This window comes from Eublepharis macularius, chromosome 9, assembly GCF_028583425.1.
Source record: "Eublepharis macularius isolate TG4126 chromosome 9, MPM_Emac_v1.0, whole genome shotgun sequence".
NCBI classification, from domain to species: Eukaryota; Metazoa; Chordata; class Lepidosauria; order Squamata; family Eublepharidae; genus Eublepharis; species Eublepharis macularius.
This window is the reverse complement of record NC_072798.1, coordinates 32259615-32276300: the sequence shown is the minus strand read 5'-3', so window position 1 is coordinate 32276300 and position 16686 is coordinate 32259615. Positions and strand designations below refer to the sequence as shown.

At 43.0% G+C, this 16686-nt stretch overlaps 1 protein-coding gene across 3 annotated transcripts in view; it reads right to left on the bottom strand.

The window, feature by feature from the left end:
- The window catches only part of ABTB3 (ankyrin repeat and BTB domain containing 3), a 270752-nt gene that overhangs the window by 64972 nt on the left and 189094 nt on the right, over positions 1-16686 (bottom strand). For all 3 annotated transcript variants that reach the window (XM_054988430.1, XM_054988429.1, XM_054988431.1), the window contains exon 3: positions 15927-16131. In XM_054988430.1, the coding sequence (XP_054844405.1) occupies positions 15927-16131 (205 nt within the window). The remainder of the gene's footprint in view (positions 1-15926; positions 16132-16686) is intronic.

Below are 16686 nucleotides of genomic sequence, written 5' to 3'. Positions count from 1 at the left end.
AAGATACTTAAAGCTGAAAATATTATTCTTTCCATAACACAGAGGCACTGGATGTGAAAACAACAAGGGCATCTATTGAATAGTGGCCATAGTGCCATTAATAACAACCTGCACAATACATCCCTCTGTGCCTGTGCCCAGATGCAATGTTAATGTAGGAGTTCTCAAATTGGGGGGCATCCCCTTGGAGTCTGTGGCGACACCTGAAGGGAAAGCAGGAAGGTCCAAGGAAGCATATGATCCCTAGGCAGTTTGAATATTCCTCCTTTCACCAACCAAAACTTTGGTACTTTGAATGCCACTCTGGCAGAGAAGCCTCCCTGATTCAAAGTGGATCTGTTGGCAGAGAGAAACAGACACTGTTTTCTACCTGCCCTCCTCATTAGCCCAACCTGATTTGAGAAGAAGAGCTGCTGCTTTGGGCCGATACAGTCCTGAACATGGCTTTTAAAAAGCTTTGGAAATGCCTTATCTATTCTTCAAATCAGTACATCAACCCATAGACCTCACACACAACACCATGCTGCATGTACACCAACATTTTGCATGCTAGTCTGTGCAACAGCTGTTAACACTGGGTTGGGACCAGGGGTGTGCGCTTCGAGTTTCCAAACTGGGTAAAATGTCCAAATTGGGCATTTCGAAGATACCAAAGCAAAGCTTTCCGAAGCAATTTGGATCGCTTCGGAAAGCTTCAGAAGCAGCCAGCAGCACTTGGTTGGCTGTTTGCATTTGCATTTGCAAATAGCCAGCAAAGTTCTGCTGCTTTCAAGCTTCCTGCTATTTTTTTCTTCCCCAAAGTAAAATGAGGTAAAACAACAGCGGGAGGAGAGTGGAACTCAGTGGCAAAAGGAATTCACCCTGCAATGTGACCACCCCCGCCCCCCAACCACACACATGCAATGCAAAACTGCCCCAATCCCAGCAGGCTCAAATTTATTCTGATATTTGAGAACAGAGGCCCCAGAAATTTTATTTATTTATTTATTTATTTATTTATTTATTTTATTGTATTTGTATTCCACCCTCCCCGCAAGCAGGCTCAGGGCAGATAACAGCAATTAAAACATTTAAAACATTCCATATAAAACATTTAAAATGTTGATTGCCACTGGAATGGGAAGAGAGGGGGGTTAGGTAAACTAGAGAGGGACACACAATGTGTATCACAGGAAACCCAGAGAAGCAGCCAAACTAAGCTATGGTTGTTGTGGATTTTCCGGGCTATATAGTCGTGGTCTTGGCATTGTAGTTCCTGATGTTTCGCCAGCAGCTGTGACTGGCATCTTTCAGAGGTGTAGCAGCAAAAGACAGAGATCTCTCAGTGTCACGGTGTGGAAAAGATGTGTGGAAAACTTCTTTTCCACACTGTGACACTGAGAGATCTCTGTCTTTTGGTGCTACACCTCTGAAGATGCCAGTCACAGCTGCTGGCGAAACGTCAGGAACTACAATGCCAAGACCACGGCTATACAGCCCGGAAAATCCACAACAACCATCGTTCTCCGGCCGTGAAAGCCTTCGACAAAACTAAGCTATGCAGAGTAAACTCAAGTTTACTCACTGCATGGGTTGGAGCATGTTGTTATGTGTTGTTGCGTTGCTGTTAAATGTTCTCATTGCAGGGGTGAGAGCAGGGACGAATGGTGTGGGCACCAGCTGATGATGAAGGCTAGATCCCAACACTGTCTCACAGGCAGTATTCAGTCTGAAGCTGGAGGGGAGGGGGAACTCCTCTGCAACAGTGCTCCACAAATGCCATTGTGTTGTGCTTGTGTCTTGGTACTGTCTGGTTCTGCTCTGTGGTGTTTCCCCACTGGCTGAACTCAGAGCCTGGCTGAAGTAAATTACAATGGTTCTGCTGGACTAAGTTGCAAGAGTGTCACCTGGTTCAGTTTGGTTTGGGTGGAATGGATGTGATACTATAGTGCAGTTCCCTTTGAATCACTTTGGTTCTATTGGGGAGATGTAATCAAGACTGTACTAATGTTGTTGTATGCTGTTACCCACCCTCAGCCCACTTGTGGGTAGAGCAGGCAAGAAATCTAAAAAAAATAAAATTTTAACAAAATTGTGTGTATGTGTGATTCTCTGGTGTAATGGTAAGTGTTGTTTTAATCTAGGACTGTATGTTGTGATTTAATAGTAATGTAATGTTCCATTAATGCTGTTACCCACCCTCAGCCCACTTGTGGGTAGGGTGGGCAAGAAATCTAAAAAAATTAATTAAAAAAATTAATTTGTGTGTGTGTGTGTGTGATTCTCTGGTGTGATGGCTGGCCCTTATAGAGAACAATGGAGCCAAGCCAGCCTGCTCTGGGGTTGCTTTCTAGGTGTTTCCTGGGTGGCTTCAGTTTGGTCCTGTTGGATTGGGGGGTCCAGTTCCTGACTATTCTTTGCTTTGTAAGATTTTAGTTCTGTATTTTGAATTGTTTTAATCTAGGACTGTATGTTGTGATTGAATAGTAATTTAATGTACTATTAATGCTGTTACCTACCCTCAACCCACTTGTGGGAAGGCCTGGCAAGAAATCTAAAAAATAAAAATTTTGAAAATTAATATTTTGTGTGTGTGATTCTCTGGTGTGATGGTTGGCCCTCATAGGGAAGAATGGAGAGTGGCTGGCCAGCCAGCTCTGGGGGTAATGGGAAATTTTGGGACGTGAGTGTTTGGTTCTGTTGTGCTTTCCCAGGGATGAGCTTGCATTCAGGAGTGTCCCTCTACTGTGGCACCCTTGCCCTGTGCATAAGTGCCCCTGGGAAAGAAATTTTAAAAGTTCTCGGCATAGAGAATGATGAAGAGTGGCTGGCCAGCCTGTTCTGGGGGTGATGGGGAATTTTGGGTGTGTGTTTGGTTCTGTTGGGCTGTTGAGGGAGTAGATTGTAAGCAGAACTGTGGCTGTGGCCATTGGCAGCCATGATCCATGTGTTTCTGCTGTGTGGAAGTTTTCCACACAGTAGAAATAAATGGTGTGGCATGGGAAACACATCGGGGGGGGGGGGGCTATAAAATGCCCCCTCAAAGTCCAACCTCCCTGAAACTTGGGGGCATGGAAGGACAGGCAGGAGCAGGTCCCTTGAAAATTTCGTGCATTTGGCTTGCAAAATGCCACCCCAAGCCACCTAGAAAGACTCTTTGTTTTCCCCCATAGGGAATAATGAAGAGTGGAGGTGGATAGGGGCACCTGCTTTGGGGGGCCATGATATGGCCCCAGGAAGTCCCATTGTTCTGTAACTTGGGGGTCATTAGAGGACAGTTAGGAAAAGATCCGCACCAAGTTTGGTATGATTCAAACAGAGAATGGCCGCCCCAGGCCCCCAGAAAGCCGGTTGCCACTTCGGAAATTGCTTGTTTCTGAATATTTTTCCCACTTTGGAAATACCAAAGTGGGAAACCCAAATCTTTCTGGCACTGCACACCCCTGGTTGGGACTGCAGAAGGCAGTGGCAGTTCCAAAGGCGGGGAGGTGAATTCAAAATGTTGGAGACACTCATAACATCAAGCATTCTTATCTTGAAAAGAAGAGAACATTATAACAATTGCCTTGCTGGACCAGACCAGAAAAAAATGTACATACTATAAGCAGCCATCCCTCTATCACATTGCCTTCAGCTCTCTGAAAGAGAAAGCCAGAAGAGAAAGGGACAGAAATTTTTCTTTAGCCACTCTCCCTGCAATATTCATGACTTTTCTGTTATTTTTCTCTTGATTAAAAAGCCCAAGTGCTCTAATGAGTCTTTTTTACAGAAGATGCCCTAACTCCTTGTTAATTTATAGGCACAAGGTGAGAAAAGCCAGTAGGTTCACACACAGAAGCCATTCTTCTGACTTCACCTGGAGACTTTATATGCTGGATTTGCTGCCAAGGTGTAACTGTCAGAGGGCTTTGTTCAATTTTGCCTCAGGACTGTCAATTCCCAGGTGAATCCTTTATTTGCAAGCTTTGCACTTCCCTTCCTATGCACTGCAACATGCATCCTCTTTTTCTTTTCTTTTTTTTAGGGCTAGGGGCAAAACTCTACCAACCTCCCTTACAGCCAACATGGCTACACGTGGAATGGAAAGTGCTCTATTATCTTTGAATCATACGGCAGCTAAAAGTGGCTGAGATACTGTAGTTTAAAATAAATCCTAAGTAAAATTCCTAGTAACACAGGAAATAACAGATCTTTGCAGAGCTGAATGGGAAATTTTAGTTAAAGACATTTTTTAAAAGCATAGTGAGCACAGGTCTGCACAACTGATTATTCACCAAATCAAAAGTAGTCTACTGCGAGCTTTACAGACTGTATTTACTACGTGTCTGGATATTGCAAAGACCAGGTGTGTGTGTGGGATGGGGGGGAGAGGGGGTATTACTGAAGAATCAATGCAAATGGCTCATAGGCCAGGCCACATGTTCTGTAGGCCTGACATGTGATTTAGAGACTGGCTGTATACATTGACTGAATATAGATTAAAATGATACGAAAATGTGAAGAATTTATTTCATTGCGTACAGCACCCTACATTAAAAATTAAGGCAGACTAAAGTGTACCTCTCTACTGAAACACTGCGTAGCAAGCAAAAAATCACTTTCCTTGCCATACTGTTGGAAAATGCCATGTGGCATTAGCAGTGCACATAGCCGGTTTCTCTTCACTGCATAAGATCAGTCCAGCTGCTCACAACGATTGTGTGTATTTTAGCCTCTGTATTAATTAGAAGCTGTCCCCTCCTGTGCATGCTGCAAGTAGCAGTGAGCACTCGACCGGTATACATTAGGCATCCTGTACAGCGGGTGCCAGATGCTGACGGCACAAAAAAGGGACCTTGCATTGAAAGCCTGGTTTCCTCGACTTTGAGATTACAGCCTGAAGCTCTATACAGGACGTGTTCTCAGAATCTAGTTTTCTCTTTTGGTTTCACTGGATGAGAAGGCAAAAACACCTTGCTCTTAGGGGCAAGTCCCATCCATTTTATAGTGGCTTTCCTTGCACATAAGAACTTTTCATGTGGAGAGCTGCCATTTTTATTTTCTGCCTCAGCCACCCAAATCCTGATAAATAGCTGAATAGATGTAAGGGTGCAAAGGCTCTGAGAACAAAGGATACGAGACATGTCAGGTTTTCTTTCTGGAGACCAATCACACACACACCATCAGAAATGTGAACCTTAAAATCTAATTAGTGCAAGTACTTCAGCCCAATGCATTGGGAAACATGTTTTCCAAAGGCTTCAATATTTTTGTACCATGCTAATAACATTTTATTTGGCCTTCATGATCTCAAGCCAAAAAAAAAAAAAAAAGCTTCTTCAAAGCTGATTTCCCAGTTTTCTTCTGCTGCACTTTGTAATTAAATTTGGTCTGATTCATTGATTTGTGTGTGTGTGTGCGCACGCTTACGTACGTACGTACAACAGCACAGTTGTAAGCATTTCAAGTTATGGATCTGCTAGCATCACTTGTAGTTTGGGCCTTGTTTTAAGCCATCTACTGTGCAACCTTAGACAGTGTTACTCCCATCTAAGCCCATTCAGTGGACTCTGAAGACAGAAATGCTGCTTAAGACTGTACTACAAAAGACCCCTCTCTCCCTTTTTTAGCAAAAAGTGCAATGTAAATTTTAAAATAATCAAAACAAAAAGCAGCTTTTAACCTCTTTAATGACATACCTCTTTAATGAGTCTTGCGCACACGACCTCTCTGAGCTTTCAGTCAATGCACAAAGAGAGCATGAGTGTGCAGTCTCTATTCTCTGCCTACATACCATCACCAATTTCTCAGATGATTGCAATCACATGGAGGAAGAATTTATGCATTTGCTTCCTCCCCATGATCAGGAAAGTCCCACCCCCAATTATAGGGAGGGAGGATATGTGCAGACACTTCTGCCATGCATTTGTACCAAGGCAAGGAGTAAGGGGATGTGGGCAGCACCATTTTACAGACTGGATTTTTACTTTTTGAAATGCAACAGAGGCTGCAGCACGGGGAGGAGACAGAAGCACTTCATGCTCCCATTCTGCAGTCTCCAGCAGGATCCGGCGACCATGGTATTTTGAAAAGTAACAATTCAGGCTCTAAAATGGTGCCACAGCCCTGTGGCGGACTTGGGTATGTGATATCGTCTAGTTTGAGCCTAATTAATGGAGAAAAGATCAAGATAGGTAGCCGTGTTATTCTGTCTGCAGAGGTAGAAAAGAGCAAGAGTCCTGTCGCACCTGTAAGATAAACACAAATTTTGTCTTGTTCTTTTCTAATGGGAAAAAGCCCCACTAAGTAGACTGCAATAGGATTCTGAGCAAACCTGTTTAGGATTGCCCTCTAAAATAACCAGACTGCCAAATCTTAATCTTTGTGGAGTAAGATGGCTAATTTAGCTCCACAAGGAATTTTTCCATTTTATAAACTATTAACACGTGCTATACAGCCAGCATGTAACATCTGACAGTTGAACAGCAGCAGACACCACCTGAGACATTTCCCACAATAACATGTGCAATTCAGTGTAAGGCAGGCAGCTGAGAAAATATCTGAATATTGGAAAACACTAAATTAAAAAAACCCAGATGCTAAGTCCATAGATGCTATTATCTATTTTGCTTTTTCGCATGTTCTCTTACAACTACAAATAGATTTCAAATGTTAAAATTTTACTCCATCCAACACAATCCTTATGAGATATTCAGAGCTAATAGTAAGCTTATACATTTTAGTAATTAATTAAGACCCGAAGACTTTGAATATGCTACAAATCTCAACCAGTTTAACTGTCACACATTTCCCCAAGGATCCTTGGGAAATGTGGTTTTATGTAGAGCGGAGAAAGCTCCACAGAGAACCTACATGTGCCTTCTTTTGAAAATGACTGTTAAATGTGTAGTTTAGAGGAGGCATGTGTGTAAGAAAAAAAGAAAGAGGTATGTTTTTCTTACGGTGCATAACTGACATCTGTAGGAAAATTTTGGTCAAAGTTCAGCTACAGATACATGCATAAACTCTCAAAGGGGTACCAGCCATAGATATATTCCCTTGCAAAACATAACACCAGCTGTGGTATTAAAATAATGAACTCATTGTGGATAAAGTATATTACAAGGTAAGCACCTTCAGTCATACAAAACAGTGCTTATGTCCACTGCTAGCATGAAGTATAGTGTTTCCTGTATGACAACAACCCAGGCAACAGTATCACTGCTATTAAAAATGATCACCTATGATCCCATTAAAAATGATCACATTGCATTCCAGCAATTTGTTGTTGTTAAGTAAACGAGTCTGCAACCTTTTAAAAAGCTTCTTGCTGGCTCCTTCCCCTTAACTTTTCATCTTACTGTTCCTGCCTTTCCTACTGCTCACTAAAGATTCAAAAATAAACACTGCTTTCATATAAGGTTGATCAACATTCAACACCCTGTTCAAAGAAGCAAAAAAAAAAAAATTAAAAGCAGGCTGAAAAAGAAAAGGTGGTGCAAAGAACAGAGTTGGCAGAGAGAATCTCTCAAATCAATTAAGGCTTGAAGGGAAAAGACAAAAGGCAGACAGCATAATACAGGAATGACCTTTTGTGCCCAAGGCCCATGGACGGACGGACACACACACACAGGAAAAAAGCACAGAGCTGCTGAATGAAATTAATGTTGGTACCACAACTGCTACTAAAAATGCATTTTCAGCGAGACATTCATTGGAAAATAATCCTATACCATGGTTCCGGTGGCACTGAGGGTCTTGTCAATACAGTTCTTTCATAAAAAGCAAACCACCTCTTGGAAAAAGAAACACCATAAAAATTAGCAGGGAAAGACGCTGTCCTTCACAGGTCTTTAAAGGAACCTCCTGTAATCATTTTAGAAGCATACCGAGATAGCAGCACATTGTAGAAAGAAAACACACACACTCTCTGATATACTGACTGACACAACTAGAACTATTATAAAAGGAAATGGTTTCAGCTATAAAGCAGCAAGACATCTTTTCATGTCAAGATAAATGCAAGCAGGCTGTGATGTAACGGGGAAGAAATGAAATATGCTAGACTTGGGAAGGATACTATTTGCTCATGGGGGGTGGGGGGTAGGATATTGTCTAGAAACTAGTCAGTGTCACCACAGTAATGCACTGCCCATTTCTATATTATTCATGAGTGCACTATTCAATTGCTAAGTATGTGGAGTATTCAGGATCAAAACTAATTGCAACAGATCACTGGGGAATTTTGTAAAGCGAGTTGGTGATGATTTGCACATTATGGTTTACACAGGTTGCATCTTTGACTCCTACTCTGTCTTCCAGTTTGACATGAGTTGAGGGTTCTTTGCTATTCCCACACAAGCAAATCAGGACCAGTGCACGTAGGGAGAAGGGGTCTTAGGTCACGTGCTATTTTTACAACCTGAAAAGGCCCAGGGGTTGCTATTTGCCTCAAGGGGGAAACCTACCTGTAATTTGAAGGGAACGAGCAATTCACATCTGACTGAAACCCCAAACATAAATTGTAGGTTGTAACATGTGAATTGGCTCCCATTTATAGAATGTATATTACATTTTATTACATGGTACTAGGAGGAGAGTGATCAGTCCCACTCATGCTCCCTCTAAAAATAGTTCTATCCGATTGAATGGATGTTTCAAAAACTCTAATCAATTAAAATATTCACAACAAAAGATGGTGGCAGATATATATATATATATATATATATATATATATATATATATATATATATATAAAATTTGAATACAAACGTAAAATTGAACACACGGCTGAAACAAAGGGTTATAGTCCTTTATTGGATGTGGCTTCAACACATTATTGTCTAAATCAGTTTTCAAGGATTACCAAGACCCAGGTTCTTCACTTGACATCTCCAATTTAAAAGTTCTCAAGCAGAGAGAACTGGGAAAGATCTACATTGCCTGCGACTCTGGAGAGAGTTCAGTCCTGGAAAAGAAAGCAGCTTTGGACTGAACACAGTAAAGATGCTTGCCAAGGTACTGGGGTACCCTGTTCCCCACAGAACTCCAAGAGCATGCGGCTTTTCCCCCAAGTACTCCAACTTCTGAAATGGAGACTAGGTATTTTTCCACATGTGCCATTAAAAAAAACAGGGTCTTTCTCAAACAAGTTATAGTTATGTACAGTAATTAGAAAAAAAACATTGTTGATAATGCTTTTAAGGTGTATCATCTTACATCATGGGTCATCTTTCTTTTGGAAAAAATATGGTAATTGGGCGATTCTGCTCATTGATGATGGCCTACCTTTAACACTCACCCCCTTTGCTTTAGCTTTTTCTGCTCTAAACTCAACGAGAGAAAGTGCTGGAAAAATAACCTGTCTGGAGGAGAAGATTCTTTTCTGTATTCCTGCATATCCCATTTGAGAGCAGAACAGCAGAAGCTGGGGAAAGTGCTAGCTAGTCTTGGAAGGTTAGTTAGATATATCCATTTGCAAATAATCATGATTATCCCACTTGACATGTTACGAGGCTGAAACTGAGTGCCACGGCCAACGCTAGCTCACATTACGGCCTGCCTTTCCCATATAACACATTGTTCCAGAACCACCAGTTCTGTCTGTTTTTGAGTATACACTGGCAAGAAACAGAAACCTTCCTGATGCCAACTAAGAGCACTGAAACCATATTGCAGAAACGAGAGCCAGTGACAATATCCATCATGCTGTCCACTGAGTAAGAGATGCACATAAAGTACTGTCATATCACCTCCATCTGTTGCATTCCAACATCAGGCATGGCCAAGAGGAGAGAGACACCAACGGTGCGTTAAAAATGTGGCATAACAAAAGACGTCACTTTTGGCTATTTACCTGTTGGGTGAAACTCTCTCTCTCTCTCTCTCTCTCTCTCTCTCTCTCTCTCTCTCTTTTTCTCGTTTTCTATTCATTCTTTGCCTTTTACACATACAGACAAACACTCCTATAAACATCTTTAAAAGAGCTGCAAAACTGCTCCAGAGACTGAGGGGTTTTCTAAAACGCTCAGCAGAATCCAATGGGCAAATCGGGCAGCTGCCTGGGGCCCACTGCCATCACCATCTGAGGCCCACCACCAGGCCATGGTAATGTTTTCTCTAGCAGTACTGCTGCCACTTGTCCCAGTTAGGGATCCCAGGTCCCCTGGTGGGGGAAGGTGATCCTCTGCTTCCACCCTTCCCTGCCACCACTCACCTGGCCAGCAGGAGGGAAAGGCGCGGGAACAGGCCTCCCAGGCACGCTCCCAGGGCAGTCTGATGACGTGACTTCTTGGAAGGACTCCCAGGATAGTGCAAAGGTGAGTGCCAGATCCATCCCCTCCTGCCAGGAGGGTAAGAGGATCTGGTAACCCTAGTCCCAGTTGTCCACTCCTCTCGCCCTCCACACAGGTGGAGGCATGGACAGCAGGTACTGCTGCAGCTGCATGTGTGTCAGCCAGTGGGAGTCCAGCATGAGATGGTTTAAAATGGCTCACAACTCCTTCCTTGGCACTTTTGCCAGACAGCTTTGCAGCTGTCCATTTGCTGCAGAGCTACGTAGCTCCAAGCTCAGGCAAGCAGAAGCCAACTGGGCTGAAGCCTTGGCTGCTGAGCTGAGAGAGATGTCAGCAGCAGACTGGGCAAAGATTCAGAGGCTGGTGGAAAGGCCAAGGCACCAAGACCCCTACTGGTCTGAGATGCACAGTGGTGGCTGACAGGACTCAGATTGTTACTCAGAAGTAGAGTAACTTGTCTCAATGGGTGAGGACGGGGAGCCAGCTTCAGGGAACAGAGGGCTCCACTCGATCGGGGAAATACTTGTCCCTGAGGTGCTGGAGAGATGGCAAAGTCACACGAGGGAATGAGGCTGAAAATTACCCTGCCAGAACACGTACCTTAAAGGGACAAGCACAGAGGAAGGCAACGTACCTTCTACTCACAAAGCTTGATCAAGTCAGGAGGAGCAGCCCTCCCTCTGCATCAAGCTCTTCCCATGTTCAAAAGGGCAGAGAGGATGCAGTTTCTACTTCCCCATACCTAATTATAATCTACATCGTTCAGATAATTTGGGGCTGTGTAGTGTAATAGAGTGTTGGACTTTGGTGGAGAAGCCCAGGTTCATATTCCTACTCAGTTCCCAGAATGATTACCCAGGCTCCACACAATTTTTAATGTTACAAACCTTAATCATTCTTTCCCCAGAAACTGGTGCACAAAGTTTTATCAAACAACCAAAGTAGATGTCTAACAGTGCAATCCTATGGAGAGTTACTCCAGCCTAAGGCCATTGACTTCAATGGGCTTAGACTGGAGTAACTCTGCATAGGATTGCACTGTAAATATCAGCAGTTAAATATTGCACCAGAATTATTTCAGAACTGGGTTTCGGCAACTGTGATAAACAAGAGGATGCTTGGAAGCAATTCAAATCTACGTTAACTGAGGCTCCATTTCAAAGCCTGGAAAGTAACAGTTTCTAGCAAATAGGGTTGCCAGCCTCCAGGTGGTGGCTGGAGATCTCCCAGAAATTACAGCTGATCTCCAGGCAACAAATCCATTTCCCTGGAGAAAATCACTGCTTTGGAAGGCTGTATTCTATGACATTATATCCTGCAGAAGCCTATCTCCACCATAAACCCTACTCTTTCCATGCTCTGCCCCCAAAATCTCAGAAATTTTCCAACCTGAACCAACTCTATGACAAACCTGATTTAAGTTGATAATAAGGAGACAAAAAAAGATAATTTGAGGATCAGACTGCTAAAAACATCAAGACAAACTTTACACATTGCTTCAAATATGTTACGAGCATTAAACTGGCCAGGGAGGCTGTTGGACTGCTGGAGGTTAAAGGACTGCTTAAGAAAGACAGAGAGATGGCACAGAAATTGAATGAAATCTTTGTATGTATTCACTATGGAAAATGTGGGCTGCCAAGCCATGATGAAGTTGCTATTTCATGTTGTCTAAAGAAATGAGTAAACTGAAGTGTCAAGATACAAATTTCTAGGTCTGCTGGGCAAAATAAGAATATGTCTCCAAATCCAGATCATACACCTTGAGGTTTGTAAATAACTTAATGTGAAATTGTTGATTTTCTAACAAGTATATGTAACTTATTGCTAATAACTGCCTCTGAGGTAGGTGCCCCAGGTGCCCCAGAGTTCAACCTACGGGATGAGGGGTTATGAGAAGGGGGCACAATGGCACGTGTGCTCCGCAATACTTCCACATCAAGCCAGGAATAACATCATTCCCAGCATGACACATAAGCGACAGGTTGTACTAGGGACAGATTTGGTAAAAATGAACCCCCAATCTAGAGTTGGGAGCAGATTTTTACCAAATCAGCTCCTGACACAATCTTGTGCTTCCACATCACACCAGGAATGGCGTCATCCTCGGTGCAATGTGGAAGGCTTGCAGAACGCTCAGGAGCGTGCTCTGGGGGATTCCTGACTCTTTCCCATGCCTTTCCCCCTCATTGGCCGGGTGAGAGGGGGAGGGGGCTGAGGCTGGGAACGGGGGATCCCATGCCCCCCACCGGGGGAATGAGATTCCTAACTGGAAAGCAGCAAATGTTACACTGTTAAGAAGCGTTCCGGGGGGATCCATCAAACAGGCCAATTAGCCTAACATCAATTCTGTGTAAATTAGCAGAAGCTGTTATTTATTTATTTATTTATTTATTTAATTTATAGTCCACCCTCCCCTTGGATGGGCTCAGGGTGGATTACAACCTACAGATAAAAACACATTGATAAAATAGTACATTAAATAATGATAAAAGCCAGATTTAACAGCATAAAAATAAACTCTGCCCTATGTTCTGACTCAGCACTATGTCCCAGGTTCACTTCACCCTTCCCTGCCAACCACAGGGACTGAATGATAAAGAACATAGAAGAACAAAGCCTGAGAAGGGAAAATCAGCATGGCTTGGTCAAAAGAAGTCCTGCCTCCCCAAACTTTTGAACTGCATTGAGATGAGCAACACAAGCATGTAGATAAAAACCCCTGCTTTGGGTGCCCTTCTGAGATTAGGCAGGTAGTAACCTGTGAGAGATAAGTGCAAGGTGATGCACACTGGCAAAAAAAAAAACATATCTTAGATACAGGCTAGCCATGGTGACTAAGAGGATCCTTTACATTCAGACAAGTAAACTTTTACGAGGCAGCACCTTTGATGCCTTGGCCTTTATGCCCTCTTGGCTGGCACTTCAGGGCAGCTGGTTGGCCTCTATGTGAAACAGGATGCTGATCTCTGGTCTGGTCTGGCAGGGCTCGTCTTTAGTTCTTATTTGGTATGCTGTAGTCACTGGAACAATGGATTTTTCAGAATTCTAAAAAAGTTATCCCATTCCCATAATATAAGGCCATGGGGGCACCCAATTAAGTTGATGGGCAATAGATGTAGGATGGACATAATTTACTGTAATGTTAAAGTGAATCTGTAGTTGAAGAACAGGGATTTTTTTTATCACACGATGTGTTTCCAGTTGCTTCTACTTAAGATAGGATAAGTAATGGGGTCCAGCCAATACCTTGATGCAGTTCTGATTACAGATATTAGTCAATTTGCCCTCCGCAAGCAGACAATTCTTATTCAAGCTCCACCATCTTAAAAAACTGCTTAGCTTTGCATCAAGACCAAAGAAAGGAAATCCTGCCTCCTCTCACTGAGAAAGGACAAACTCTGTTCTAAAGGGGAAATGCTAGCAATAGATCATGCACCAGAAATAATGACTTGCAATAGGGAATACCATTAGTAGCCCCTTGGTGGAAATAAAAATACAGAAGAAAACTTTTCAAAACATAAATAGAAGCCACTTTAATGAATTTCTTTTGTGAGGCAGCACAAGAGCTGGAACAGAAAAGTAATTTCACATTATATAACTCAGTACAGTGGAAATATCTGGGCCTCTATAATATCCCCTGCACTTGAGACTTCTGGTATTAAACACCAAAGCACATCTGATTAGGCAGTAGAAGGAATCTCTGTTCTTTCCAAAGCCAACCACAGGTTCCTGGAAACAATACAGAAAGCTTACTCTGGCCTTTACCACATTACCACAGTTCCTAAAGTGGCTTTCCAGCAAAACAGAATTTGTCACATAGGAATTAAAGAAGAACAGATCTTCCTCTGCTTTAAATATAATCTCAGTTCCAACTACTTCATTAATATTAACTAATCAAGAAGATAATAGACATAGTGGTATACCTACATTAGAAAGCAGGGATAGCTACTTAGTTACAAAGTTTAAAAAGTAGTCTGATCAAGTTTTTTTAACTACTCAAAAACACATAAACATCAGAGAATAATGGGACTATGCAAAAAAGAGCCCTCATGTGCCAACAATGTCCTTCTGCTCTGTATATTGGACAAACCAGCCAACCTCTATGCAAAAGAATAAATGGACACAAATCTGACATTAGAAATGGCAACGTCCAGAAACCAGTGGGAGAACACTTCAATCTACTAGGACATTCCATCAAAGACTTAAAGGTCACTGTAGTTCAACAGAAACCTTTCAAAAACAAAATCCAACGGGAAGCTGCTGAATTGGAATTCATATGCAAATTTGACTCTGTCAAGCTGGGACTGAATAGGGACTATGAATGGTTATCTCATTATCACAGGTAACTGATTTCCTTTACAGAGGCGGGTCAGGGGGAGTCCAGTGGCACCTGGCGTGGGCTTTCGAGGACCACGGTTCTCTTTGTCAGATGCATCTGGCAGGGAGGACTGAGGTTATCAAGGGCTTGTGCTGCAGTGCTGCTGAACTCTTTTTGATTTTGCTACTACAGACTAACACGGCAAACTCCTTTGAATCTTTACACAAGCAAACTGATCCCCACACCAAAAGGAGCTGTCTGCATCTCCATATCAAAGGAGTTGTTTACATCCCCCCTCTCCTCCTTCCCCCCTTTCCCCCCCTCTCCTCCTCTATATTTGGCCGGTTTCCTTCTGCCCTCCATGCATCTGATGAAGAGAACGTGATTCTCGAAAGCTTATGCTACAATAAAATTGGCTAGTCTTAAAGGTGCTACTGGACTCTTTTTGCTTTTGAAAAACAGATGACCAAAAACCAGAGTATAAGCAAACAAAGCACATTTTGTCACCCTGGCCTTCTGGCTGCATTCTCACAACTTTCTTTGTCAGTCCCTTCCTTAGAGTTCCTAGGTCACAACCCAGAGATGCTTCACGTATCTTGGAAAGTGTCAAGGAAGCAGGAGGTGGTTCAGTTGGGTATTTTGCTTCACTGTGTCTTGCCCCATGGGTGAAGGACTGAGGGAACTGGAAAAGGAGGGACAGGAGAGACTCCCCAAGGACGGTTGCGTATTCCAAAATAATGTCTCACAAGAGGCCATTTTCTTTCAACAGCTTTCCCCATGGACTTGGGGGGGGGGCTTCTTTGTCCTCAAAAGCTTGCCTCAAAGAATACCCTACTATCTTCCAGAGCACTCTCTCTTCTTGGCCCAAATTCTGAACATGTTTCACTCTTTTCTCTGAATGTTGGCAGTTTACTACTGAGAACTCAACATGTCTGTTACACAATAGACTCTGCAGCTTGTTCATTACATACTACAGTATATTCATTCTCCAAATTACAGATGCTGAAGCCTATTACATTTGCAAAAAACACATTTAAAAGCAAACCTGTTAAGTTACAAATGGAACCCCTAATTTTCCTTTCTAAAACATGGGAGCAGCCAAGAGACAAAGAGAACAGGGCAGGGGGAGGGAGATCTTTTCAAAATATACATCTGGAACTAATCCGCAACATGTAGCCACTGGGTGTCACTTTTGATATATTCTGGGTCAGCCACAGAACACTTCATGGCAGGAAAAATTTATCCCAACAAGGAAAGTATCATAACCAAAACAGATTGAGTGAAGAAGTCTACAGTGCCCAGTCTGTGTTTGGTAATCAATCAGAAAATGTTGTTCATAAAACAGATCTTACCTTTCTGTCTGTAGTGTGACTTTGGAAGGTTCTACGTTTGGATTCTCCCATTCCATCTGGGGGCAGTGCATAAAATAACAGAGCGTGTACAATGCCTCCGGCTCCCAGTATAGCGATCCTGGCTTGTGATGCATGGGAGTGCTGTTGCTATGCTGCTTTGCGCTGAGCGGCTGCAGGTGATGCATTGCTCGAGACACCAAGTCACCTGGAGAAAGAGAGGTATGATCACCACTGTGGCTATCACTGTATCTCAACCTCAACCTTCTTTTGGAATCAAGAAACCTACAAGCTATGTTTACAAAAACAAAGGCAAGCAACATGAGGTTGTTCTGTCCAGTTTCTTCAGAAGGACAGACTTTATTTCTGTTCTTTTCACCCACGTACCTTCTATATACAGAACTACTTTCATTGTTTTGGCACCCTCATGATGCATTTTATGAAAGAAGCCAGAGGAAAGTATTGTGTCAGGGAAGAGGCACACCCTCATTGCCAAAGCTGTCCTCGGACATACCCAGGTGTTGCAGGATGCTCACTTGGGAATCCACTGTGCCAGCAACAAGGAACCCTTCCAGGACAGTGGCAACAGGGAGGGATGCTACAAAACCAGCAACTGTCAGGGGGATTTGGGGCAGGGATATAGTAGGGGTGGCAGCGCAAGCATGATGAAAACCCATAAGTGATGGCAAGTAGCTCTACGAATCACCAGAAACTCTATGGTTTACTGCCAGAAACTCTATGGTGATGGCATTGGGCAATAGGA